At 39.0% G+C, this 27,895-nt stretch overlaps 1 protein-coding gene across 1 annotated transcript; it reads right to left on the bottom strand.

The window, feature by feature from the left end:
- Window positions 1-5,227: 5,227 nt before the first annotated feature.
- Window positions 5,228-26,187, bottom strand: plk3 (polo-like kinase 3 (Drosophila)). The gene is made up of 15 exons (XM_069938888.1): window positions 25,954-26,187; window positions 22,971-23,078; window positions 22,477-22,593; window positions 22,147-22,276; window positions 19,646-19,733; window positions 18,775-18,870; window positions 17,242-17,440; window positions 16,649-16,775; window positions 14,272-14,381; window positions 12,546-12,657; window positions 10,796-10,879; window positions 8,736-8,904; window positions 7,714-7,843; window positions 7,397-7,513; window positions 5,228-7,032 (listed from the first exon to the last, which is right to left on the bottom strand). Exons 1-15 carry the CDS (start codon window positions 26,170-26,172, stop codon window positions 6,832-6,834), a joined length of 2,007 nt encoding a protein of 668 aa, XP_069794989.1. The 5' UTR covers window positions 26,173-26,187; the 3' UTR covers window positions 5,228-6,831.
- Between the last annotated feature and the right edge of the window lie 1,708 nt (window positions 26,188-27,895).

Below are 27,895 nucleotides of genomic sequence, written 5' to 3' on the forward strand. Positions count from 1 at the left end.
TTTCACCATGTACTGTTAGATCACAGGTGCTTTACTTGTGCAGCTGCATTTCAATCTTTGTCAATAAGCAAAATTCCTGAAGGGAATATTACTGCAAGTATTTAGTCCATAAAGACCCAGCTAAATATACATGTAGGTTTATCAGAATGTTAAACAAAGGGCTCTCTGAACCCTTCTCCATTAACAATGGCGTGAAGCAAGGCTGTGTTCTCGCACCAACCCTCTTTTCAATCTTCTTCAGCATGATGCTGAACCAAGCCATGAAAGACCCCAACAATGAAGACGCTGTTTACATCCGGTACCGCACGGATGGCAGTCTCTTCAATCTGAGGCGCCTGCAAGCTCACACCAAGACACAAGAGAAACTTGTCCGTGAACTACTCTTTGCAGATGATGCCGCTTTAGTTGCCCATTCAGAGCCAGCTCTTCAGCGCTTGACGTCCTGCTTTGCGGAAACTGCCAAAATGTTTGGCCTGGAAGTCAGCCTGAAGAAAACTGAGGTCCTCCATCAGCCAGCTCCCCACCATGACTACCAGCCCCCCCACATCTCCATCGGGCACACAAAACTCAAAACGGTCAACCAGTTTACCTATCTCGGCTGCACCATTTCATCAGATGCAAGGATCGACAATGAGATAGACAACAGACTCGCCAAGGCAAATAGCGCCTTTGGAAGACTACACAAGAGTCTGGAAAAACAACCAACTGAAAAACCTCACAAAGATAAGCGTATACAGAGCCGTTGTCATACCCACACTCCTGTTCGGCTCCGAATCATGGGTCCTCTACCGGCACCACCTACGGCTCCTAGAACGCTTCCACCAGCGTTGTCTCCGCTCCATCCTCAACATCCATTGGAGCGCTCACACCCCTAACGTCGAGGTACTCGAGATGGCAGAGGTCGACAGCATCGAGTCCACGCTGCTGAAGATTCAGCTGCGCTGGATGGGTCACGTCTCCAGAATGGAGGACCATCGCCTTCCCAAGATCGTATTATATGGCGAGCTCTCCACTGGCCACCGTGACAGAGGTGCACCAAAGAAAAGGTACAAGGACTGCCTAAAGAAATCTCTTGGTGCCTGCCACATTGACCACCGCCAGTGGGCTGATAACGCCTCAAACCGTGCATCTTGGCGCCTCACAGTTTGGCGGGCAGCAGCCTCCTTTGAAGAAGACCGCAGAGCCCACCTCACTGACAAAAGGCAAAGGAGGAAAAACCCAACACCCAACCCCAACCAACCAATTTTCCCTTGCAACCGCTGCAATCGTGTCTGCCTGTCCCGCATCGGACTGGTCAGCCACAAACGAGCCTGCAGCTGACGTGGACTTTTTACCCCCTCCATAAATCTTCGTCCGCGAAGCCAAGCCAAAGAAGAAACAAAGCTGAGTGAAATTAAGAGCAAAGAACACAACTAGTTTGTCGTTGCTTGAATTTAAAGTTGTGGGAGATTTTATTTAAGCTTCTGAATGTTTAAGAGGAAGTAATAGGGATATTGACAAAAAACTATTTCTGGTAGTTTGAAGTCTAGTGCTAAGGAATATTTAAAAAAAGTGCTGGGCTATCAGAGGTGAAGTGGAAAAACACTTCAGAGTAGATTAAATTTGAAACTCTTCACTAAACTTTAAATCTGGTACAGTGACAATTTTGTTTTGTTTTTAAAGACATTAAGGCTTTGATCAGAGATCACTCACCATCCCTTTTAATGTCAGGATAAACTTGAGGAATAAAAGCTATCCCTCTATTTTTCTCTCCGGGTCCCAAAGTCACTGATTTCTTTTTCAATATTTTTATTAACATCAAAATTCCACTTTGAAAATACAGAATACAAGGATACATGTTAAAATCAAAAACATATTACACGTAAATCACCTCATTTCATTCAAGGTACCCCACATTCTCAAACAAATTACCATTGTATTAATATTTTGTTATAAAAAAGATCCAAACCCACCGCCAAAAACCCTGTTTGGCAAAAAAAGACAATTCTTAGAGTAAAAAAATTTACATTAGTCAACACTTCTACCTTCATATCAAAACAGATTATGAAAGTAATTCTAGAAGTGTCCCCAGTGTTTGAAAATTTTATTCTTCTCTAAATTTAAACATGACGACAGTCATTGATCAAGAGGATGTGGAGCAATGTTCCTCCATCTGAGCAACACTGGCCACACAAGAAATAAAATCAATACATGCAAATCAGATGCCATTCATTCCAACAATACCAGGTTTTAAAAAATGTTAAAAAGTTTAGAAAGTTTGAAATACCTCATTCCAGCATTTCTCTAGATTCTGAGATGTCCAAAACATGAATAATGAAGCTTCTCCATTGTTGCATTTATACAACAAAGATAAATCTGCATAAAAATGAGATATTTTGACTTTGGTCATGTGAGCTCTATGGACTACTTTAATTTGTAGTAGGAAGTGGCGAGCACATAATGAGGTATTACCAATTTGAAAATTACATTGCTTGTTACTTCAGAAATTAAAAGCTGTAGGTCCTGTTCCCAGGCTTTAATTTTATCTGAGGGAGCCTCTCTTATTCCCAAGATCAATGTTAGATATTGAACAGTTATAAAAATGTAAATTCAAAATTACAATTGCATTCATATCAGCCCCTTTAGGAAATGTATGTATGTAGATTAAGTATTTAGTAATCTATATTTAACTTAAAAGTTGTTCAAAAAGCAAGACTCCCCTTAACAAATAAATCTAAAACATTTAATGCCTAATCTATACCATTCTTTAAAAGTTACATCAGTCATGAAAGGTTTAAAGATGACTTCCAGTGAAGAAAATGGGCCACACTGATACATGGATGTTTGCTTTAAAAAGTAATATTCAATTTGGCACAATGCCAAAAGCTGGTAAGGTTTCCTGAATGAAGATGGCAAGAAATAGGACTTGATTGATAAGAATCAGTAGACTGTTGTCACCAATATTTTTTTAAGCTCAAAACAAACGTGCTAAAGAGAATTTACAAGAACAGTATCTGACTTGAGTGCAACTTCATGCAGTCCAATCAAATAAGTAGCCTTGAAGACAGATGTTCTACTTTGGACATTCTCAACTATACCTACATTTTACTTGTATAAACTTCCAGTACGTCAGTGAAACTTTATTAATGAAGGGATAGCATGACTCTGGTGTACAACAATACCTACAAGTGCCATGTTTTACTGCTGTTTTATTAAAGATTTCTTTGTGTTTAGATTATTGTACATTTCTGAATTCAGCTGAATTTTGAAACAAAGATTGTAGAATGATGACCTCACTTTCTCAGTCATCTTTTGTTGGTAAATGAAATGTACCATTTTAGCTTACAAGGCTAAAACCATCTGTTTAGAAAGATCTGGTTAGAGGTTGGAATATCAAATTCCCAGCCTCCATGAGCACATGCCAAAATTGCAAGAATTGACCGACAAGTCAATTGATCTTCAACGGATTAGCCCCACTTTCTGGTTGGGTGTTAGATAACTAGCAAGCCCAGTAACATCTTCACTAATTGGCCAGAAAGCAAAAAAAAATTATGACAGGAAAACAGGAACAGGTGAGGCAATTTTATTCTTGCCTACTCTTTCACTTTATGGGATCTTGCCAAATTGGCAGAATGCACACTGAAGGACATCTTAAAATTAACAAGTGATAGAGGAACATTGTAATTAAAAATTATAGCAATGGAAGGCAAAAATGATAAGAATGCAAGCAAAAGTATAATACTGAACTCAGCAGCTTGGGTAACTTCTGTGGAAGCAAAAATATATATTGGGCCTCTATCAAAATTTCAATAAGTGGTTGGCAACTTTCTAGATTGCATTCATGCACAAATTACACATTTCTGAACGGATCTCATCACCAGATGCTTACAATAAAATTCACGAGACTTTTTTCCCCCCCAAGTCAGCAGTGCCCAAACTGATGATACATTAGCACAAAATAGGAGCATCCTTTCCCCCACCCTCCCATCATTTGTGTTGTCTACATTGTATTCAGTGCAAGATTGAAGTTTTTTTTAAAAATTTGGTATTCACTCTCTGCATTTGATGTGTTTATGAGTGAGGCACTACAAGATTCATAACAGTCTGAAAGTCTGAATGAGGGACAACTCAACATGGCTCACTTACACTACAAAATGACATGAAGAACAGCTTTTCATATACAAATAATGTTCTCCTGTGTAATTAGGGCATTTAACAAAGCATACAAGTTATTAGTCAGATCAAACTACGAGTGTGGATACATTTTTAAATATAGTAAATCCTGAATGAGAAACTAAAGTGTCAGGTGCCTAAAAGTAACTTAAATATGCATTACCATAATGACCAAGGGTATTATGAAAAATTGCTTTCCAAATAATCATTAAACAAGATTTCTGATAATATTACAGAGTTGGAACATAATATCCATGCCAAATTGAATGAGCAGCAAAGTGGCACAGCTCAAAATTGCTGTCTCATCACTCCAGTGATTCAGGTTCAATTCTAGGGGGTGAGCACCTGACAGCCTCCCCTCCCCACTGTGCCCCCCCCCCCCCCAGCGCAGGATGTCACGGCTGGAGAATGTATCAGAACAAAAAGTCTTGCTCATTTTACCGCTATGCAATTTATTATAAAAATCCACCTTCAAGCACTGCCCTCACATCTCCTCACCCAATATCAAGCAGATTGGGGAAACCAGAGGTGGAGAGGGTGAGCTAAGTTCTTGGGAGTCACCATCTTAGAGGATCTTTCCTGGACCCAATACATAAATGACATGAAGGAAGCACAACAGCACCTCTACTGTTTGTGAAGGCCTGGCATGACATTTTGAAACCTTGGGAAATGTCTACATGTGTGTGGTGGAAAGTGCACTAACCAGATGCACCATGATTTGTTTATGGGGAGTGAAAAGTCCTGTCAAAGGTAGTGGACATCACAGGTGAAATGCTACATTTCTGATTGCTATCATCAGGAATGAGGTGTCAGTGCCCAAAGACTTGTTCAGGAACCACTGCTATCCCTCCACCATCAGCCTCCAACAAATTCAATCAGGGACTCATACAAGGACTCAAATTTTTCATTCATTTTTTTTTCTCTATTGCACAGCTTCTTTACATTTCTTTGTTTACATGTGTACATTTAGTCAGTTTTTTTTGCAGTTCCAAAAGGTGGCAATTCTGCCTCTCCTGCAGGAAAGGGAATCTCAGGGTTGTATGTTCTCTGACAATAAATTGGAATCTGAAGATGCTTGTGATTTAAATGAAGCTTTATTTTGATTTTTAAAAATGTACAGTCCCTTTCACAGAATTTCATTTGCATTTTGTTAAGCTTAAAAATTGCAATGAAATAAATAATAAATACAAAAATAAATTAGGCTCACTGAAAACTTGCATGAACATAAATAAAACCCAAATTTATTAAATACTAAAGAATCTTGAGCCATCACACCCAAGGTGCAGATAAATAGGAATCCCAATTTTGGACCAACTTCAGTTGTGAAATTGTCTTCATTTTCTCATCAACATTTCCCTACCCAAAACAATTCAATACAAAATAAATAGTTTTCTTTGATACTCAAGTTTCAGACCTGACCGTATGCCAATTTAGAGAAAGTTTGCCATTCCATTTTGGAAGAGCAAAATCATTCTGTAGATCAAAACAGCACATTAGAATGCAGTTTTATTTCTCCCAAACATCTGTTGCCAATCCTCAAAAGTTAGGCCAAGAGAATTAAAGTCCAGTACTAAACGTTGCACAAGTATTCAGGGCAACTAAATAGTCCGCAAATAAACTTGTAGATTGTGATTAGCACAAATTCTGAACCAAGGCTGTCCTCACTTAATTATCAAGCGAATAAATTTTTTCTCTCTAACCGAACCTTTGGCTTGTTCCCCAAATGCTTCCATGAAAAGGCAAGGATCATGGTTGGAAGTTCTCCCTCCCCCAATCAATAGTGAACAGTGGAAAATATCCCACCTCTGATCACCACAAATATAGATAACTGCAATTGTGACAAGTCAGACTTAATTTGGAGCAAGCCAAAATGAAATATCAGTGAATTTGCCCAGGTTCTTGTTTGGAGATATGCAAACTTAAAAGTTTGTTAATCACTTACCTACCACTGAGAAAAGTCTTGTATCAGTTCACAAAGACTTTCAGACTTCAAGCCAATTTGGCAAGACCAGACACATCACATTGGACAATCAGTCATTCTCAAGAGGATGTAGTAACAATTTGAACATGTAGATTCACTCAACCAACTCAAATGCTAAAAATCTTAGCCGAGTTCATAGCCCAAAAATCTCACTCCTCAGCCCCAATTCTTAAAGGTTTTGGCCCAACAAATTGACTAATTTTCTCCCACTTAAATCCCCCAGCAGATTGTTTTGCTTCACTTTCAGCAAGTGTAGTCTCCTGAGCCCACCCCCAGAATTCTAGATGTCTGTTTTATGACATGTCAAATTGGTCTCTACTGTACCTTTAGTTATTAGAACTAACATCTTCAAATGTTCAAACTAAAGATAGTAACAAGTCATCCTCATTGCTATCAACTATTTTATTCCCCCAAAACCTTCAAAAAACTAAAGGAGTGGAGCAACAAACACATTTGATAACTCATTTGCTTTCACGTCCATTTTGAATATGCTATTTTTTTTAAAAAAAAACTACCAAGAGCTAAATTTTAGGTTCTATCCCCAATTTTCCCAACCACCCAAAACAGCAGCAATTTTAGCCAGACACTGGCCAGTTTGATACTGATGCTCAAATAGCTCAGTACTTTGCACCTGGTTTAAATAAAACTCCATAGAAGCTTCAAAATACTGTATACAGCCCTCTCCTGAAGGTTTCATTTCACATTTGAGCAGTCTTTTGTTGCTGCAGCATTTTCAAAGTGTATGCAAGACGATGGTGAAGGTCTTGTGAACAGCCCAGTTCCATTATGGTGCTCAGTTTGTATGTGCAGGCAACACGTTCCTTGTTGATGTACGTAAGCAAGTAAGAATAATCAGCTTTGCACAGAATGAGTTTTGTGTGATCCTGATAAAAGTTAACCTGAGAAAGGAAAGGAGGTTTAGTACCTTTAAAATCACGAGTGATTGCAAACATAACACAAGATTCTCATGTTTTTGTGCAAGATTTAGTTATCTGATGACCTTGTGTTTGTAGGAATTCAGCACAAATCTGATTTGCTTGAGCTTCTAATGCCAGAAGAATTTTAGTTATGAATTACAAAAGACATTTATAGCAACCAGAACTGAAAGAGCCCAACAAGTCTTCTTGCCCACTAAATGGTCTACCACTAGTATGAAAATGCTAGAGTAGAACCATGTGCAGGACCAGAAGTCAAGAAAAATAATGGCATTGTGCAAAAAAAAATAAACTGGATTAACTACATTTAAATGTGGAGCAGATTTACCTGCAAAGTGCCATTGTTGAACAGCATCAATAACGAATGATCAGTTTTAACCCACTGCAACAGGAACAAAGTTGGATCTTGACAATTTTCAAGAAATGTCCTTGGCAAGTCACCTCCCTGAAAAGACAGATTTTTCAAAATTCTAATCAAGTTATTTGTTTCAAGTATATTGTTAATCCAAAAGCTACACAAGTTCAGTGACAAACAAGTGCCTTAATGCCAGATATATTAAATACTTGTGTGCATGGACCAAAAATTTAAATTCACTCAGACAGTAGTACCAATTCTGAAAGCCTGCATGTGAACAAGTCACTTACATCCATTAGGTTTTCCTCCATGTAGTTGGCAAAATACCCAACAATTGTCATCTGTTTGATCAGCTGCTCTGGGATTGCAGATGCAGAGAAGGAAAAGTGTTGGTTGTTATTGAGGTAATAATATACATTCCTGTGGAAAGAATTGAAATTCAGTCTGGTGAACATGCCATTATTTAACCAAAAATAAAGCTGGAGAAATTCAGCATGTCAAACAATGTAGTTTATGTAGAAGATAGATACATAACCAACATTTTGGATTTGAGCCCTTCAACAAGGCATCAATTGGGAGTTCTGTGGGATTCTCATACCATTAGCAATGCCTACCATGCCATTATTTATATGGAACAAGAGCAAAAGTACATGTTAAAAGTTCAAAATTGGCATCTTTTATCTCCTCTGTGGTAAGTTAGAACCTCTGATCCTAACCTAAGTTCTCCCTAAAGAGATATGGAAAGAAACCAGGGCATAAAGACACCTAAACTGAATCTAGTATCCATCAAACATTGCTGTGTTGGCCCCATTATCCCAAACTACTGAATGATTCCTGTTAACACAAACATTTGTCACTTCAGCATGTCGCAGAGTACATTTTCTATTCTCTTTAATTCACTGGAATTCTACTTGTACTCCAGCCACAAACCTGGCTGCATAAGTGACACCTGGTATTCCAGACATCAACTTTGGATCCAGCCACAAACCAGATCCCGATGCTGGATGTAGAGTTCATTTTGATCTACAGCTCACACAAGACTAAACAATAAACCGATGTTGGACCATCAGGATTTGAGAGTAAACAATACCAGATTGAGTTTTACTGTACTTCATTAGACTGGGAATGGTACACTACCCTTACTTTAGGAGGGTGGCAGAGGAAATAAGTTGAAGGCATGCAAGAGAAAACAGGTTGGAAACAAGTTGGAGAATCAGTGTAGTTATTCAAAGGCAGTATAAAACTCAGGCAGAATGAACCTAGTTTTTAATATTCTATTTTGAAGATTCTCACTTTTAAAATGAAGACTAACCTTCTGTCAGTAGAGAGGCTCATATGGGTTCCATCGTTGAACAGGACACCAATGCTGCGATTGGACAACTGATAGCCAAAGCCATATTTGTTGGAATAGTCAACCCATTTGGTAACCCACAAAAAAGGTTTAGACCTATGAAGGCCTTGTCCGATAGGGTTTTTTCTGGCTGTTTAAAAAAAAGCAAAACTATTTACTCATCACTTCAGATGCAACAAAGGCTTTACCTTCATGATATTTTCAGCTTCAACTTACTGGCAGCACTTGCCATGAACACATGGGGGCTTGGGTGCATCAACAAGACTGATACAGCCTCAAACAGGGAAACACCCAGATTGATTTAGATTACTTCCATTTTTGTACCCTCATCTCGAGGGCATCAGGCCACTAGACCACAAAACTAAGTTTTTCCCTTCAACTCAGTACAGATGATAACAAACAAATCTAAATTATATGAATCAAATGTTAGAGACTAGTCTCAGGGCAAAATATCCTGAAATAATGTTCGTTCCTCAAGGTATGAGGAGAATTATCAAACTTTTACTTTAGAAAAGATTGATAAATCAGCTTCCAATCTTTATCAGTCAAATATTTGAACTAGCTGCATTTCTCAAATGTAAAAATCAAGTGCACGTCTATCAGTTAGTTATCAATTAATTTGGATGCCAAAAAAGTAATTAAGAAATTCCTTTTTAAAAACCTTCAATTCAAGATGGCCATCATTGGTTACATTTGGGTATCCAATGTTAAAGATATTTTTACTGACCAAAATCTTGTGGTCTTTTTAACAATTATCCATCAAATTTAAAGTACATAGAAATTTTTTTTTGCTATTTACAAGTTAGAGGCTTTTTAAATTATTTCATTTTGAAGCTCTTCAGAGACTTAGAACCCAACATGAAAGGGGTGATTTATAATCTTCAACCTAATTATGAATTACTTTTAAATTCTAGGGATAGTTCCCTGGACAGAATTTAAAAAAACTATGGGAACAAGATTTTCAACAGCCATTTTCTGAAGTTACATGGAATTCCATTCTGAAACCAGTGCATTCATCCTCTGTGCTAGACACTAATACAATTTAAGGTAGTACACCAGGCCCACTATTCCAAAGACCAATTAGTTAAATTCCATTCTAATCTCCCTTCTAAATATATAACTGAAGGTACACTGTATCACATGTTCTGGTTATCTCCTCCTCTTTCCAATTTTTGGGAAGGTGTATTTCGTACCTCATCTTTAGTTCTTATTAGTTTGACTCCAAATCCTTTTATTGCTCTTTGGAATAAATGGGCCATGTTGTTCAATTCTGAATGCTTCACAATCCCATGTAGTTGTCCTCACCTCCCTTTAATGCTAGAATGGCCATATTAATGAGATGGAAAGATTATGTCCCTCCCACTCAATGGTTGTCTGATGTGGTGGCACGTCTGACTTTGGGGAAAAAAAAATTGGATGTTCCACTACTTAAATGAATCTTTATTTCTTCCCTTTATTAGTTTCAAAATTTGTAAGATTAACTAGTTTTTGAACTCGATGTCTACTTTTTATAATTAGTAGTGGACTGTTAGTCAATAGCCTCTGAAGTGAGGGGATTGAATTAGATATTATTAGTATTTTTCTTTTCATCTTTAATGTAAGAGGTTTTAGAACTATTTGTATTGCTTATGAGATTTGTTAATACTTTATTTTATTGTTATGTACATATGGAACATTTGATAAAACCAAAAAATATTGAAGGAATAAGATCAAACCAGTTCTCCAGCATTTGAACCAGTACAGGCCCTTCAATGCACAATGTGGCATTGACAATTAAATTAAAACAACCACCGGCAGCCTGATCCAACCATCTCAGAAAAATTGCACTGCACATCTCCTTTACCCATTCCAAACCCTTACTTCCTGTCATGAGAGTTTCCAGGATTGCACACAATACAATTCTTCATAAGCATTGGTTTTGGTTTTTCTACAAAACGAGCAAAGTAAATTCACGCAGTTCAAGAATAATTTGGAATTCGAGCACACCTTCATTTTATCAAAATCCAAATAAAGAAACCTACCTGAAGGCATAGCCGAAAGACAACTTTTGAGAACACTGGTAGCAGCATCTGCCATTTGCTGAGCCATGGGCCCCTCTTCAGCAGCTGTAAACAAATCACATCAATGCTGATATCACAGCACATTTGGCAACAATCTGACAACTTTACATTCTAGGTCAGGGGCAGGCAACCTCTTTATAAAGCACACATTCCACCTCAACTACTCCCTATGCTCTGACTAGTAAGGGATTGCTTAAGGTGGTATGTGAGTGGAAAAGGCTTTGAAAACCACTTAACTGACCTGTTTATGTGCTCCTTTTCATAGCTCCAAAGAAAATGGGCCAATGGCAATTTTTCCTCAAAAAAAATATTTCCTTAACAATTGGGTCCAGACCAGTGGTTCTCAACCTTCCCACTCACATACCAACTTAAGCAATCCTTTTTAAATTACAGAGTACTTATGGCATAGGGAATACTTAAAGTGGAATGTCATTTTTTAAAAGTTTGCCCACCCCTGTTTCTAAATGAATAATTTTTACTATTTTTGCAAGTATCAGGTTCCTTTAAGTGTAATTGAATGACACGACATGGAGAGGGAGCAGTTGAGGGGATCATTAGGGAGGTGGCAGCCAAAGGTCCAACTGTGGATGGTAAAATGATGAAATTCTTGGGGATGTTTAAAAAAGGTGAAAAAAAGCAGATACTGATTGAGATTCAAAGGCAAGCTTTTTTTAAAAAAAAACACCAAGGGCAAATATTGGCAACAACAACTTGAGAAAAATTGTTTGTGGACAGAGTGAGTCACAAGATGAGGCTATTTCAAGCAATTTTAGTACAATCAAATCTAGTTCCAATTAACTGAGAAACAGCAGTGTACTTTCAAGGATGATTACAGCACATTTGTGAACTCATGGGAAACTGAAAATCCAAGGATTGACAAATAGTACCAGTGTACACTTTTTTCCATACTGAGAGTCAAGCCTGATATTTGTTAACTTTAGGTGGAGCAAAGCTACCAGACCACAAGACTTGGTATGCTGAATTCAAGTCTGCAACGACATTTGCAAGGCCTGACATTGGACTAGTACCAAATTCCCTCCTTAGATGTGCTGGCATTTCAGATAGCCCATGCAAGCATTTTGTACTTTTCATCACCATCTCTCCTTCCTCAATCGCTACATCCACAAACTTGTTACATTTACAAGATTTCAATCTTAAGATGAAAGTTAACTAAAAATGCATCAAGAACCTTCGTTCAAGATTAATTAAATGTCCATGATTCTGGTCTGGCCTCTACCCAATAAAGGATATACATGGTAGGAACACAAAGGTCCACAAGAATTTAGATCTTTTTTGTTCAATGAAGAACAAGTGGGCAGGGATGTAGAAATTGCTCCATTGAACATATTAAGGCTGATATGAGAAAGGGTATCACATTAAAACATGGGGCTTGACATTGTTAATACAAGGGATGATGCTTCCAAACCAAGGAATCTAAAAGTAAGGGGTTATAGTCACCAAAAGCATCAGGTATTAAAGACCAAGTCAAAAGTTACCCTGATCCCAGAAAGCTGGAGTAACTCAAAGGAGAATGAAGTTTGGAAGTTAAGGGCATCAAGGAATGTGTTAGTACAAGAAAAAGATTATCCATGATCTTTGAGTCATGCAGAAGGCAAACAGCTGAAATGGACTGCACCTACTTCCACTTCTAATATAGCAGTTATTTGACCCAACCACACTATTTTTCATGATACTTAATTATGCAACTCACATTCACAATTGGCAGCAGATTCTTTATGTGACTTGTTGACAGATACTTTTGATTTCATCTCCATCTTTTCCTTGGGTAAAGAGTTTTCTATTTGGCCAGAAGGAAGTGTCGACTAAAAGGAACAGATGGTCAAAAATTAGTGTACAAAAGGAAAAGCATTATAAAAAAAATGAGCTCTTGGGTCATGCCGCTCAATTCCTGTGCTTAGGTGCCAGTTGGACAGAATGCAAGTCTGAAAACCAACAGGCACAGAAATTCTCCCAAAATCTAGTTTTCCTTGACTGATTAAACAGTTCCTCAAAGCAGAAATTGTTTGCAATGCGGTGATGAGCAAATTTAAAATAGGTCAAGTGCACAAACAGGAAGACAGGCAGTTTGAACCAAGGTTTCCTTCAAATTGCAGGAAGTCAAATTTTTCACAACCCATTCCGACTTCAACAAAACAATTAGAAAGATTAGAAATATTCACAGCATCACCTTTACAGAAGCCCACTTTGATCTTCGGTCTTTGTAACACTTCAATACTTGTAATGGTGTGGGTACTTGAGGTCCACTTTAATTGCAGCAACCTTACACCACTTTCAATTTGAAGATGGAAAAGATGCTAAATGCGCGTTCTTGTTCATTTGTTTCGGGATTTTGAATGAAAATGTTTGGTAACCTTCTGACAAATGAACACTGGTAGCAGCATCTGCCATTTGCTGAGCCATGAGAAAGTGAGCATTGAGGAGTATGGGAGAACAGAGGGATCTGGGAATAGATACAATTCCCTGAAAGTGGCATAGGTAGATGCTATAATAAAGAGAGCTTTTGGCCTTCATAAATCAAAGTATTGAGTATAGGAGTTGGAATGTTATGGTGAAGTTGTACAAGACATTGTGGAGGCCAAATTTGGAGCATTGTGTACAGTTTTGGTCAGCTAACTGCAGGAAATCTAATCAATAAGATTGAAAGAGTGCAGAGAAGATTTACTAGGATGTTGCCCAGACTTCAGGAACTAAGTTACAGGGAAAGGATAAACAGGTTAGGACTTTATTCATGGTTGCATAGATGAGGGGAGGTTTGAGAGGTTGAAAAAAATTGAGAGGTACAAATAGAGTAAAGGCATTTTCTATTGAGGGTAGGCGAGATACAAGTCAGATAATTATGGGTGAAAACTTAGGGTGAACTACAGAGTTGTGGGAGTGTTGAATGACTAGAAGGGCCAAAGGGCCTGTTTTCTGTTCATGTTCTATGGTTTTTAAGATCCCCATTTTTTGCTGCCACACAAAGAATCAGCAGTAGGGGAAATCGACACCTGAGCAGCATTGAAGCAAAAGACACCTCTAAATTGAGGAAGAGGGAAGCAACTTAGTTGCAATCAATTTTGTTTAGCAGTCATTATAAATTATGGAGACTGGCTGAAGTAGCCCAAGCAAACGATGACAAATCGCACAGACTGATAAATCTGCTTGAGGGAGGAGAGCAAATTAGACAATTTCCATCCCTTTAGGGCTGTGACATTTATTCAGGGCACAAAAAATCTGAATTAGTGACAATAGAAAATCAGGCAGCATCTGTGGAGAAAAAGTTGATGTTTCAGGTCAATTACCTTTCAAATAGAAACAAGTAACTTGCAGAAAGTGGGTAGGCAAAGCAAACAAGCATCTGTGACAAGATAGAAAGGGAGAAAATTTTTTTTGCAAGACTAGAAAGAAATAATTCCCAATTGCATCATCATGGCTACCTGAGTTGCATTTTCAGTCTTATAGCTTGTTTGTCTATGGATAGAAGTCTTCACAAGATCTGCAGCAAGTTTAGAGATCTCATCTTTCTCCATACAGATTGCTTTAGTACCTGTAATAAAGAAATAAACAAATGGAAAGATATGCTATAGCAGCCAATTAAAAATTGAGACTGAAAGAGATCAGTCACAAGATGATTTACCTCAAAGATTTCTACTTCGCTTTTGGGAGGAAGAGGTCCAGTTATTTTTAGATTTTCTCGATGAAAAAACTTGCTGGTGCACAAATTTATAAGCAACACATCACATCTGATAAGGGATCTTAGTGGCCAAGGATGAAGGTCACATTTATTTAAATGCATCAGTGAAAAACTTGTAAAAGTTATTCCCAAACAGGATGTTCACTCGAATATCCATAGATTAATGAACAGAATTTATTCCCCGTCGCTTAAAACTCCAGAATGTGTAGGGTTATTAGATGCAGACAATGTGGAATGGAAATAACTGAAGATTTCATTTCAGCTCTGGTTTTATCCTGTGGATTAATTTATCAAGATCCAGCAGCTGCTGTAATTACAAATAATCAAAAATCTTCACTTTTTAGGTTATTTTGAGGAGCTAGACATGGTTGTCCTCTTAGCCCTTTATTTAATTTCATGTCAGATCCCCTAGCAATACCATTCAAGAATTCCAGTGACATTCAGGAAATTAATAGAGATGAAATACACAAATCTCTTTATATGCAGATAATCTTTTAGCATATACAGGTATTTCAGATCCTAAGAAATCTACTCCTCCAATGTTGTCTTTGCCTTCCCAATTTGGTAGCTTCTCTGGATACAAATTGAATCTTTACAAGAATCAAATTATTCCCAATAAACATGCACCTGTTTATAATCAAACTTTACAGAGTAAAGACTATTTTACCCATTTGTGAGAGTGGCTTCTCTAACTCGTATGTTTTGGTCATGCCTATGTTGGAGAGGTATTGATAGATGTTTAAGACTCAGCTATACTGAACATCAGTTTGCAACCTTACCAGTGACTGCTTTTTTGGAATTATACTTCCAGAACTGGGAATACCATTTAAATTTGTGCCAAAGATAACTGAAGATTTAAAAACTATTTATTTCTACCTAACAGACTGTGCATATTGTATGGAGGTGCCAGTGTACAGGAACAGGGTAGAGGGTTGCAAACTTGTCCAACTCTATAATGGGCATTTGTCTTCACTCCATTAATGACATCTAAGAGGTGGTGCCTTAAAAAACATAAAAAGCAGCTAATATCAAGGACCCTCACCACCCAAACTATGGCCTCTTTGCACTGCCACCAGTACTGAGGCCAAATTTGGAGTACTGTGTACAGTTTTGGTCACCAAATTATAGGAAAGATATAAACAAAATAGAGAGTGCAGAGAAGATTCACGAAAATGTTGACAGGATTTCAGGGTCTGAGTTACAGGGAAAGGTTGTGCAGACTGGGGCTTTTTTCTCTGGAGCGTAGAAGATTGAGAGGGGACTTGATAGAGGTGTTTAAGATTTTAAAAGGGACAGACAGAGTAAATGTGGATAGGCTTTTTCAATTAAGAAAGGGGGAGATTCAAACTAGAGGACATGGTTTAAGATTGAAGGGGGAAAATTATAAGGGGAACATGAGGGGAAATTTCTTTACACAGAGGGTGGTGGGGATGTTACATGGATCGTTACATGGATAGGAGGGGACTAGAGGGGTATGGACCAGGTGCTGGTCAGTGGGACTAGGAGGGTGGGGATTTGCTACGGCATGGACTAGTAGGGCCGAACTGGCCTGTTCTGTGCTGTAAGTGGTTATATGGTTATTTTTTAAATGGACAGTGAGCCTATGGACACTTCACCTTTTTGCATTAGTTATTTTAAATCTTGTTTACAGAACTGTTATTTTTAGAAATTTGCACTTTGTTCTGTTCCATACTACTGCTGCAAAACAATAAATTTCACAGCGTGTTCATGACAATAAATCAGATTCCTGATGGCAAAGCTTTTGAGATCAATTTCCCAATTCCCTTGATATTCAAACTTTTATTTATCTCATCTTCAAATCCATCAAGTTGAGCATCTATAGTCCTCTGAAGTAGGAACTCCTCTACATACAGATCACCTCATCTCAGCCCCAGATATGAAGACTAGCTCTGGCATTTTAGAGAGAAAGAGCCTCTTGACCCAAAAAGATGAAGGGGATTATTGTGATCAAATGGTTTTCATGCAAACAAAAAGCAGGATCAAATGAATACCTTTGTTTTTCAAAATATGAAAGCTTCAAAGTCAAAAGACTGAAATCAAACTTTCAGACATCTGTTCGAATTTTACTTCAACATGAGAAGTTAAGATGCAACACTAACCCATTACTTTCTTTTTCCTGAAGATGGCCTCTGTAAACTTTTGGAAGAGGTTTTTTGCAGGTGCAGGGCCACTTAGCTCAGGTACTGTGGTGCAACAGCTTGGGTGAAGCACATGAGGTGTAAAACCCTGAACAGAAATAAATTATAGACATTCGTCACTCAAACAAACACATTACTGTCAAAATAAAACTATCACTGCTGGTCTGAAAATTTAAAACATCTATACTCATTTCCTTTTTGACCAAAATATGAATGACAAATGAATGGACATTTTCATCAGTATTTTAAAATTAAAAATCAAACATCAGCTGCACTCTAATTTTCTTCCTCTTTCAAAAGCATTTGCATGACTTGTGGGACAACTCCACTGGTGCTTCTCCTTCATTAGATAACCAAGGCCATGGGTTGGCTACTGCCTAGCTACCTACCATTAAAGGTTATTCAAAATATTCTGTTGACTCTTTTCAAAAGGATTGCACAAGGTTTAGAATTTAATATTTGAACTATTTATACTGTGAACATCAAGACAGACACGATCATTCAAACCTTTCACTTCCAGCCCAAAGCATGTGTTATTTTTGAAGTGTTCTTACCTTTGCAAAAAAGTCATGATTCAAAATTGCATCCAACGTAGGTCGTTGTTCTGGATGCTTCTTCAGGATGCTACCGATAAGATCCTTTGCAGCAACTGAGAAGGACAAGGGCATAGTATACTCAGCTGCTCGAATACATCTGTAAGTGTCTTTGAGGTCAGATGTCTCAAATGGTGGCCGGCCAAATAACATTGTGTACCTAAAGACAAAGACATAAATCCTTGGTAATCTCCTTGAACTACAAAACATTTCAACACTTGTGCCCTTTCATGCAGTGCAGTACATTTTGTTACACAAGTGGCTTTGTTCAAGTTCAAGAAATTAAAGCATCATACTTCAAAATCAACATTTATGAATTACAGGATTTATGAATAATGTGAATACAAAGTATCAAAAAAATCACATGCTTCAGGATAACAGGCAAACCAGACCTATATCTATTAGGTAATTTCGTGGAAATAAGCGACAAATTGACCAAATCTCATTTTAAAAAATTAGCACATCAGCTGTAGCAAAAAGAAATATATATTTCGATCACTTGAAAGTCCAACTCCCCTCTACTCATAGCACAATAGATTGCAGAAATGAACAGCTACATATGGGGAAAAAAGTTACAATATTGCCACTTTTGTAAAGGTCTGGCAGCCATACCTGGACTACATAGGAGCCAGCTACAGTAATAAAAGAACAAGGTACAAAAGTAATTATATATACACAAAAAGTTTCTCTAACTACTCTGCAAAATCTTTATGTATGGAAGGATGGAGAGAGGGACTGTTTTGTTTATGTTTGTTGTTTGTGTGAGAAAAAGTTTAATATTGAAAATAAAAATATTCAGAAAGAATCACATGCTTATAATTTAAACAAAACCAAACTGCAATCCATTCAGCATTGTGAAGAGAATATTTGAATTTTACAGCTGCTGTGCTACAGCAGCTCCTATTTCTGGTTTATATGAAGGATAGCTTAAAGCTGATCAAAATGAAATCTTTTATAGAAAAGCTGTATCAGGTTGTATCATTGCATGAACAACCCCAAAGGTTGTTCTTTCAAATGAATAATTCTTAGCTTTATGACTGAAATGTCATTCAGATCAAAGGATTTCCTTATACACTGATCCTGAAGAGGTGAAGATGAGGAGAATAGAACAGTGTTCAACTTTCAGGCTTCCGAGGTATACAGTGGATCTAAAGCATGAACAGATTTGGCTGGTTTTCAAACTTATTTCCCTTTGGGAAGGAACTGGCAAAGGATAAAACAAGAGTTCCTTAAATAGAACCCATTGTACAAACTACAACAATCTTTATCCAAATTCAGATAGCACGACTTCAGTCAGGTATATTTGTAACCAGCCAGCAAGGATTTTAATTGAACTTCACAAGCAACAACAACTAATGAAAAGGAAGTGGTGGTTTGAGTGTTGATGCAAATAAACCTGCCAATTCTGCAAAATCTTTTAAGAACAGGCAGCTTTGCAGAGGTTTGTTATTTTTTTCCCCCATCAGTGAGTTTGATGTCTGCATGAGAACTTACATTACACAGCCCAAGGACCAGATGTCAGCCTCAGGACCATGACCTTGCTTGTTCAGTACCTCTGGTGCCAAGTAGTTTGGAGTACCACATATTGTCCTAAAACAATTTTTAAAAAAAGGGTTAAAATTAGCAGCAGGGCCTTCCAATACAATCAAAGTAGTAACTATTAATTTAAAAAGTCAGATGTCTCAAGTGCCAAAAAGAAAACTCTAATTCAAGATGTGAAAATGGCCAATTTACAATCAATGCTCTATTCAATGGAAAAGTGTTAAATGAGGCATTTTGGAAGGTCAAACCCAAAGGCTAAGTACAGGGTTAATGGCAGGATTCTGAAGAGTGTGGAAGAACAGAGGAACCTTGGGGATCAAATCCATACATCTCTCAAGGTTCCCACACAGGTTGATAGGAGAGTTATGGTCTATGCAATGCTGGGTTTCATTAGTCAGGGGATTGAGTTCAGGAGTCAAAAGGTCATATCGCAACTCTACAAATATTTGGTGAGACCACACTTAAGAGTATGGTGTTCACTTCTGGTCACATTATAGGATGGATATGGAAGCTTGCCACAACATCAAGAGCCTATACTGTGCTGTAATGTTCTATATACTATAGAATTCAATGCAACCTTTGCATTGGGGAAAATAATTTTCTAACCCTGCTGGTTTCCCTTTACCCACCCAAAATCTTTACAAGAATCAATAACAGATTCAAATCAATTCCTTACACAAAACTATTCAAAAAAGATAAACCAATAGTTGTTGAGACCAATTGTGAAATATACCACAGAAATGCAAGCATTCTTTAGTTTGCTTTGTTCTGGTGCTTCCCATCATCTCAAGCTCACAACATGCACACAAAGTAAAGTACACACCTCTTCCTTTCATCAACAGGCAGCAGCTTAGTTGCCAGGCCAAAGTCACCAACTTTCACTTCCATATTGTCATTAACAAAGAAATTACCTATGAAGAACAAATATTGCCATCATTAGCCCCAAGGTTTCATTTCAAAAATGTTGTACACTTCCCTTGAAAACAAATCACAAGATCTTTGCACAAAACACAAGGGCGTCCATTTGAGAATAATGCTGTTGATATAAATAATTGAGTTTATAAAACTATTCAGACTACTCCCACTTCCCAACTCTGCACCCTTGCAGATTAATGGTTCAAATAATCTGAAATTAATGTGAGGAGGTCCCATTGCCCTTACAGCAGAATTCGACTTTTGCAAGCCTCTAGTCTCATCTTGGACTTGACATTATTCCAACCTATCAACGAAGACATTTTCAATTTCTGGCCTCCATCATCTCTTAAGATTTACAGAGTAGGAATCTCTGGCCCATGACTGCTCAGAGTATTCATAAGGACATCAAGAACCAAGTCCCTTCATTGGCTACAAGTGTAGCACCTCTTGAATATACCAACTACCCAAGCATAATCTGAAATTCCTACATTAGGCTCAGCCACTTCAATCAGTAGAAGCAATGTCAGCCCTAGCCAGAGAAAATATTTCAGCCAATAGAGCTAGCATTTTTAACTTGCCCTTTAATTTAGACCATGACAGCCACAAGTTACATCAACTTAGATGAATGGAGGGGTGGTCATGTTCAGATGACATGAAGGTGGGAGATGTGAATACCATGGGAAGGTAGTTGCAGTCCATAGCAGGACAAAGGCAGGATGCATCTGGACTGAGAAGTGGCAAATCCAGTTCAATCCAAGAGTGTAAAGTGATGCACTTTGGTAGATTATGAAGTACAAGGTTATTGGCAGAATTCATAGCTGTGTGGAAGAACAGATCACAAGTTGATAGGATAGTTAAGAAAACACAAAGCACTAGCCTTCATTAGTCAAGGGATTGCATTCAAGAGCTGCAAAATATTGCAACAAATACTCTGGTTAGTCCACACTTAAAGTATTATGCCCAGTTTTGGTCACGATCAGAAGGAAGCTTTCAAAAGGTTGCTGAGATTTACTAGGATGTGGCATGAATTAGAGAACATGTCTCAAGGAAAGGTTAAATAAACTCAGCCTTTTGTTTTTGGAGCAGAGCTGAGAGACAACGTAATAGATTACAAGAGGCATAAATAGAGTAGACAGCCATCATTTTCCCCCTCCCATGGTCACTTCCAGAGGACTTTTGTTTAAGGTGAGTGGAGGAAAGTTTGGGGGAGATGTCAGAGGTAGTGGTTTTTTTTTTAAAATAGAGTGGTGCATACCTGGAATGCATGGACAGGGATAGAGAAAGCCTGATACAATAGGGACATTTAAAAGTCTTAGGCACATGGATGCAAGAAAAATAGTTTATGAACACTGAGGGAAGGAAGGGTTAGATTGATCATAGAGTAGGTTTATATGGCTCAGCACAAAATTGGGGGATAAAGGACTTGTTCTGTACAGTTCTTTACTCTAACTTGAGCAAGATTGAAGTCAACCCCCTGTCTTCTAGAGACTTTCAACACTCCTCCCTAATGATTCAGAGTAGAATCAATTCCATATAGATTTAGTCACACCAATTGCTTCACATCACCCAGATGACCATTAGTCAGATATAAGCCACTGCACTTAGACAGGATGCAAAGGGAGAAATGAAGTACTAATCATGCCCTTTCTCCAATGTACACAAATGAACACTCCTAGGACTCACTGAAATCAGATTTATTGGTTTGAGAAGAACATTGGCAAGACAGTGCAATTTTTAAAAATCTGGCACAAGATCAAACCAGGCAACAGCAGACCCAAGAACTTGCATCATAAGATCACAGTTTCCAGCACGGAAACAGGCACTTCAGCCTTTTTTTTTTTAAAAAAAAAAGTCTTGCACCAAACTACTTTTCTGCATAGTCCCACTGACCTACAAACCCCTCCATCCATGCACCTATCCAAATTCCCAAGTGTTCAAATTGAGCCCACATTCACCACTTCAGGCTGTTGCTCATTCCACTCTCCCACTACTGTATGAAGTTCCCCTAAAGTTTTCCCCTTTCACCTTTGATTCATGTCCTCTGGTTTATATCTCACTTACCCTCAGAGGAAAAAGCCTACCTGCATTTACTGTCTATACCCCTCAATTTTTAAATACCTCCATTAAATCTCCCCTCCTTCTATGCTGTAGAGAATAAAGCTCTAACCTGTTTAACTTTTCCCTGTAGCTCATTTCTTGAAATCTGGGCAACATCCTAGTAAATCTTCTCTGCACTCTCAATCTTTCCTATAGTTGTGTGACCAAATTTGACCTCACCAATGTCTTGTACAACTTCACCATAACATCCCAACTTCAATACTCAATAGTATGATTGATGATGAAGGCTACTATTAATTACACAAGTTCATTTAAGTCACCAAACATTGAAGTGACAATGATTATACAAACCTAGCTTGAGGTCTCTATGGAGAATATCCCGAACATGAAGGTACCTGAGGCCCAATATAATCTGTCTGAGGTAATACCGGACTTCTGGCTCAGTTAAAGTTTCTCTTGCCTTCAATATGTGCGCTAATGACTGAAAAGAAATTCAGGTTAAGCGATAATTGTTAAGTTACAGGAACTTCATATTTTCAAACTAACAAGATTTATAACATTAGGTTGGGGTTCAAACAAGTGATTCAGGCAATTAAGTTCAGGTTACACTCTCCCAAGTTCAATACTGTTAACAACCATTTGCCAGCTTTGATTTAACATTAGACTTAAAATTCCACTCACCTTACGACTACAGTGTTCTAGAAAGATATAAATATTTTCATCATCTTCAAAACTATGGTAGAATTTCACTATATATTTATTTGCCAGGGATTTGTGGAGTTCAATTTCCTTTTCAATCTGCAATATAAAGGCACCAATAAACCAAGGCAAAGCCAGATGTCCATATACAAATTTAGATTTATATATTTGTACCACCCTCCCCAACACTTCCTCACAATCCACAAATCAGATACTGACATTACTAATAAGGTAGTTTGAGAATTAAAACTTCAAGAAACAGATGGCTGGAAATGCATGCAATGGTGTGACAAATGGTTAGCCCAACAAGATGACCATCTTGGTATTGTCGAGCAATTATTGCCTGTCCTGCCAGGAATCCTCATTGACCAGAATTTCTATAGCCATTTAAAAATTTTTTTTAAATATCAGAATAGCAGATTGCATTAAAATGGAACAGGATTAATAATCAAGTGATGACTAAATGTAGTTCTTACCTTGTCTTTTTGGTGAGGCTTTGATACTCTGGAATGTGGAATAACTTTAACTGCATATATTTTGTTACTGGATAGGTCAGTCATTTCATAGCATCTTGCAAACCCACCCTAAAGAAAACAATACAAAATATCAGCATTCAGAACTGCTTTTTCTACACGTTCTCCACCTCAAAATAGGTCAAAAAAGATTTGCAGATATTGAACTGCCATTATAATTGCACTTTAAATTGGTCTCAAGTGGACAACATCTATTCAATTTCATACAATGTTATTCTACTGCACTTCTATGAGACCATTTAGTTAAGCAGAGAGAAAAAGCAAATTAAAAACTGAAAATTTTAAAATACTCAGGTTTGACTGCAATATTTCAGGTTAAAGACCTAATGAATAGTTTTTAACCTGAAATGTTAACCCAATTAGAAAATGGGATTTTCTACCCTAACAAGCTGAGCATGTCAGCATTTTGTTTTATTTGAGTTTAAAAAATGTTTTCAAGAGAAAGGAACAATGCTTTAAAAAGACATTGTTTGCTTTAGATTCTGAAAGAGTAATATTGAAAAGCTAGTTTATAGAACATGATACAGGAATCATTCATATGCTTCAAAGGGGCAAGAAAACTGCCTGGTGGAAATTTAAAAAAAAATTTGTTTTAGCAAGAAAATATGGAGCTCTGTGGAAGCACCAGGTGCCAGAAATAAAATTAAACTTTTGAGTCAAGCAGGTTCAACAACAACCCCTAGGTATTTAATAGCACTCAAAGCAGAGACCAAGTGCTCCATTAAAGCCATTTTATTTGGTCGCTATCTGCTTGCACTTGCTGCACCTTCCTTCAGTACAAGCAGTAAAACACAGGGTCTGTAGAGACTATGGTGGAAGCTGAAATATTGACACCCTTCTCATAAATACAGTCAAACCTGAGTATTTTAAAATTTTCAGTTTTTAATTTGCTTTTTCTCTCTGCTTAACTAAATGGTCTAATAGAAGTGCAGTAGAATAACATTGTATGAAATTGAATAATGTTGTCCACTTGTTCTCCAATACTGGAGAGCAAAGATAACCCACGTTTCAGGCTCGAGCCCTTCAAGGTATGGAAAAATGTAAGGAGGTGGCTGTACAAAATGATAGGGGGCGAGGGGCAGGCGCACAGTCCCAAAAGCAGGAGGGAAGTTACAGGTGGATAAAGGGCGGGCACACAAGCAAAGCGGGATAGCTCTGTGAATAGAGAGGGAAGGGGTGGAGAGAGGAAAGATGATAAAGGGGAAGGAGAACAGAGTCGGTTGCATGAAACCTGAGAAGTCAGAGTTCATGCCATCCGGTTGGAGAGTACCCAGGTGACAAATCAAGGGTCGTTTCTCCAATTTACTAGTGGTGGTCTTGGAGTGATAGACCACGAGGCCATGGTCAGACACGGGAGTGGAGCGCAGAATTGGAATGGTTGGCCATAGGGTGATCCCCGTCTCGTCGGGTGGCATCCACTCTGTTCACCTGTCACACGTGGAAAGGGGGACCTACACGGATCGAGCCAACGATGCCATCCAGTATGTCGGGGAAATAGATCCAATTTAAAATGCTAATCAAACGCAAAACCGCTAATCTGCCCAGTGTAAAGTCCAATCCGCTGAGAGAAGGTCCCACTCGAAATACCGGCTCTCCGCTTCTCCCCGGACCTTGAGCTGCATTCAGTGCTTTGATTTGTTCCGGGCCCGGCGACCGCGTTCAGGCAGGTCGCCTCGGAAATAAACGTCCAGATATTTTGAGACATGCTTAATATAGCAATTTCCATTTAATGCAACGCAAGGTCGCGATCAAATTTGATACTCTGTCCCCGCATTTCAAATTAGAAACACTCTCGTGTCCAAGACAAGTAGGCGTTCTTGAAGCAACACCGACATTCAAAAGGCAGAAACGTCCAGATGTGCAACCGCTCAAAGGGAGTTTTAGAAATCAGTTATAAAGGATAGGCTCTTGAATACAAGGCGTTCGTTAAATGAAGGAGTGTTTGAAGTCAGCCCCACTCGACTGGGCGCGTGTTGAAGCGATTCGATGCCCTTTGCAACGCTGGAGGCTTCCATTCCCCCGCCACCGGCAGGGTTCAGATTCGGCACACGTGGCAGCGCCGCTTTGCTGCTGCCAGCCCCTCTTTCTTGCCCATCGAAAGCAAAAATGCGCCCGATATGTGGATGGCCCACATTCTGAAAAAGATTCTTGGAGCCAAAGCCAAGTCTCCGCCAAGGTCACTCACCCAGTGAAATCAGCCAGCGGCATTTATCCGGTCAGAGAGGACCCCCCCCCCCCCTTCCTTCAACGGCGAGATTGAGCAGGTCGCCCTGCCACAGCTTTCCAAACGTCTTCATTCGTCCCCAACGTGAGAGAACCTCTCGTGGGAGAGAGTGTTCCTGGTCCACCTCGCCCTCTCCCCTCTCAACTACCCCTCGCTTATCCACGATGGACAAGGACACGCTCCAAGATGGCAATTGAAACGGGGGCCGGACGAATTAAGTATTAACTCATCAAATGCCGGTTACACAAATTCCATATGCAGCCACATCATTAATGAGGTCCGTGCAATACCGTCGGCAATTACACAATAGCCTGACTCGAGTTAACAAGTTAGGAATAACCCATTCAATCGCACGATGCAAGTGTCCACACTAACAAAATGCAACATCGACTTTAAAAAAATATTGGAGACACTCAGCAGGTTGAACAGTGTCGAACTTTATGTCGCAAAGATAAAGTTACAGAGCCTTGAGCCGTTCCCTTGAATTTAATTAGCCCTAATTTCCCTTACAAATGGTATCATTAATTCTTTACCAGGTTAAACAAACCCTCAACCTTTTCTCAGCAGTCCCCATTTCACCCACGGCTCAGACAAGACCTGCCTGAATGGAACCTTTTAACATTTCAACCCCCGAGCTGGATTGGGCAATTAGAAGAAAGAGTACCCCAGTGCTTCCTTCAAGCGCTATTTATTACTCGGTACCTTGCCCAGCAGCCTCCCTCGGCAATAACATTTGCCGGTTTTTGGGGCCGTGACCATTCGACACAAATCCGGCTTCTCCCGCGTAGTTTTAGACCGCAAACAGCCTCCATCCGAAGCTTTCTGCGCTTCCGAACTCATCCCTGAACTGTCTCTCTGACACAGCACCAAGATACCCTGTACGATCCGGCTAGACACGTGGCCGGGGAATCCCTCCGGCATTTATATACGCCTGGTCTCGCCGGCATGACGTCACAGAGGCGGAATACCAATCCCCGGGCGTGGTTTGAAACATCTGGCGCAACTTTCATTGGTCGCGTCTTCATCCCTCCCATGTAATTGGCTGAAGGGTGAAAAGAAATTCGATTTGCATATGGGGCGCGCCTCTGCCTGGATCAGTGTTGGTGATGGAATGTCTCGAAGCAAACATCCGTCTGCGAATGCAGTGGAAGAAAATGAACTTTCCTTTCCTGCAGGCGGGTTCAGGAGAGGAAAAGTGGATTTTTCACCATGAGCCCCCGCCCCCGACTTCCACATCAGCAATGCTGAATCTGAATCCGAATTTATTGGCGTGAACAGGTCCAGAACTTCGTTGTTTTGTGGCAACATCACAGTGCGAACATTGATGTAAACCACCTCACCAAATAATTAAAAATTGTGCAAGCAAAAGACAAAGGCAGTGTAATAAAACACAACATTCTGCAGACTCGCTAGTTGTATTAAAAGCACAAAATTTTATCATACTTTGATGAAGGGCTCAAGCCCGAAAGGTTGGTTATGTACACTGTTTGACCTGCTGAGCTTCTCCAGCATCGAGTAAGTTAGAATCTACAGGGCGTTGTTCATTCAGGAATCCGAAGGAAGAGGGGGAAAAGCTGACCTTGTACCTTGTGGTTGACTGCAGGCTCCTGTGCCTCCCCCCCACCGCCCCATGGTAGCAGAGTGAAGAGTGGGTTGTGGGGGTCCTTGAAGTTAGAGGCTGCTTTCTTAAGACACCACCTCTTGTAGATGTTCTCAATGGAGTGAAGTCTGGTGCCCGTGATGTCGCAGGCCAAATTAACAACGCTCTGGAGTTTATTCTTGTCCTGAGAGTTGGCACCTCCATACCAGGCAGGGATGCAACCAGCCAGAATGCTCTCCAGAGTACACCTGTTGACGTTTCTGAAAGTCTTTGTGACATAGTGAATCTCCTTAAACTCCTTACAAAGGATAGCTATGGGCAAGCCTTCGACTAAAAACGTTAATACCCAAAATTAATATAATTCCAGCTACAAATCAGTGATTTTTGACAAATCAAAACCTGTGTGACATCAAGTCACAGTGGCACAAAGTTATTGACCCCCCCCCCCCCCTCTCCATTAAAATATATATTTATCCTCCAAAGTAATTGTACTTTGGTCAACTTCTTTTGGAAATAACAAATTTGACAGAATCTGTTTTCATGCCCATGTGGACTGGAGATTCTGTCAATATCAATGAAGTTTTCATAAGGCAGCAAACACTGTAGGGATGTGGGGACCAGTCACCCCTTTTCCCCACTTGGGGTGACTTTCAAATTTGCTTTGTTGTAATTTCCTTTGATTAAATTAAGACCATTGTAATAAAAAATGTGAGCACGATTTCAGCGATTTTGACAATGCTTCAGATTTCATCTTTTGGTCATCTTCCTATTTTCTAAAGCACACTTAGAACATTATCCCTGTTGGTTGTATTTTTACCTTGAAGTGGGATGGCGTCCTAACAAAAAATAATTCATTCCATGCTATGTTCTCTTATCTTGACCATCAGATAGGACATTGAACAGTATCTGATGGACATGACATGCACATATACTTTCAGAAGCTCTGCATTAACAGATTAAACAAGAAGTAGGATAATTGCCAAGCAGCCTTTATGCCATCAATCTATGTGCAAAATGGCTGGTGTGGGTCTTTTTGACATGCAA

Source organism: Narcine bancroftii, chromosome 5, assembly GCF_036971445.1.
Source record: "Narcine bancroftii isolate sNarBan1 chromosome 5, sNarBan1.hap1, whole genome shotgun sequence".
Taxonomy (NCBI): Eukaryota; Metazoa; Chordata; class Chondrichthyes; order Torpediniformes; family Narcinidae; genus Narcine; species Narcine bancroftii.

Excerpts from the sequence above, each read along its gene's own strand:
- plk3 (XM_069938888.1), bottom strand. The coding sequence starts at position 26,172 with ATGCCGGAGGGATTCCCCGGCCACGTGTCTAGCCGGATCGTACAGGGT. Across the intron at positions 10,880-12,545 it reads ATCTGCTGCCAATTGTGAAT|CTGCTGAAGAGGGGCCCATG; the intron begins GTGAGTTGCATA and ends ATTTGTTTACAG. Across the intron at positions 8,905-10,795 it reads TCTTTCGGCTATGCCTTCAG|CCAGAAAAAACCCTATCGGA; the intron begins GTAGGTTTCTTT and ends TTTTTTAAACAG.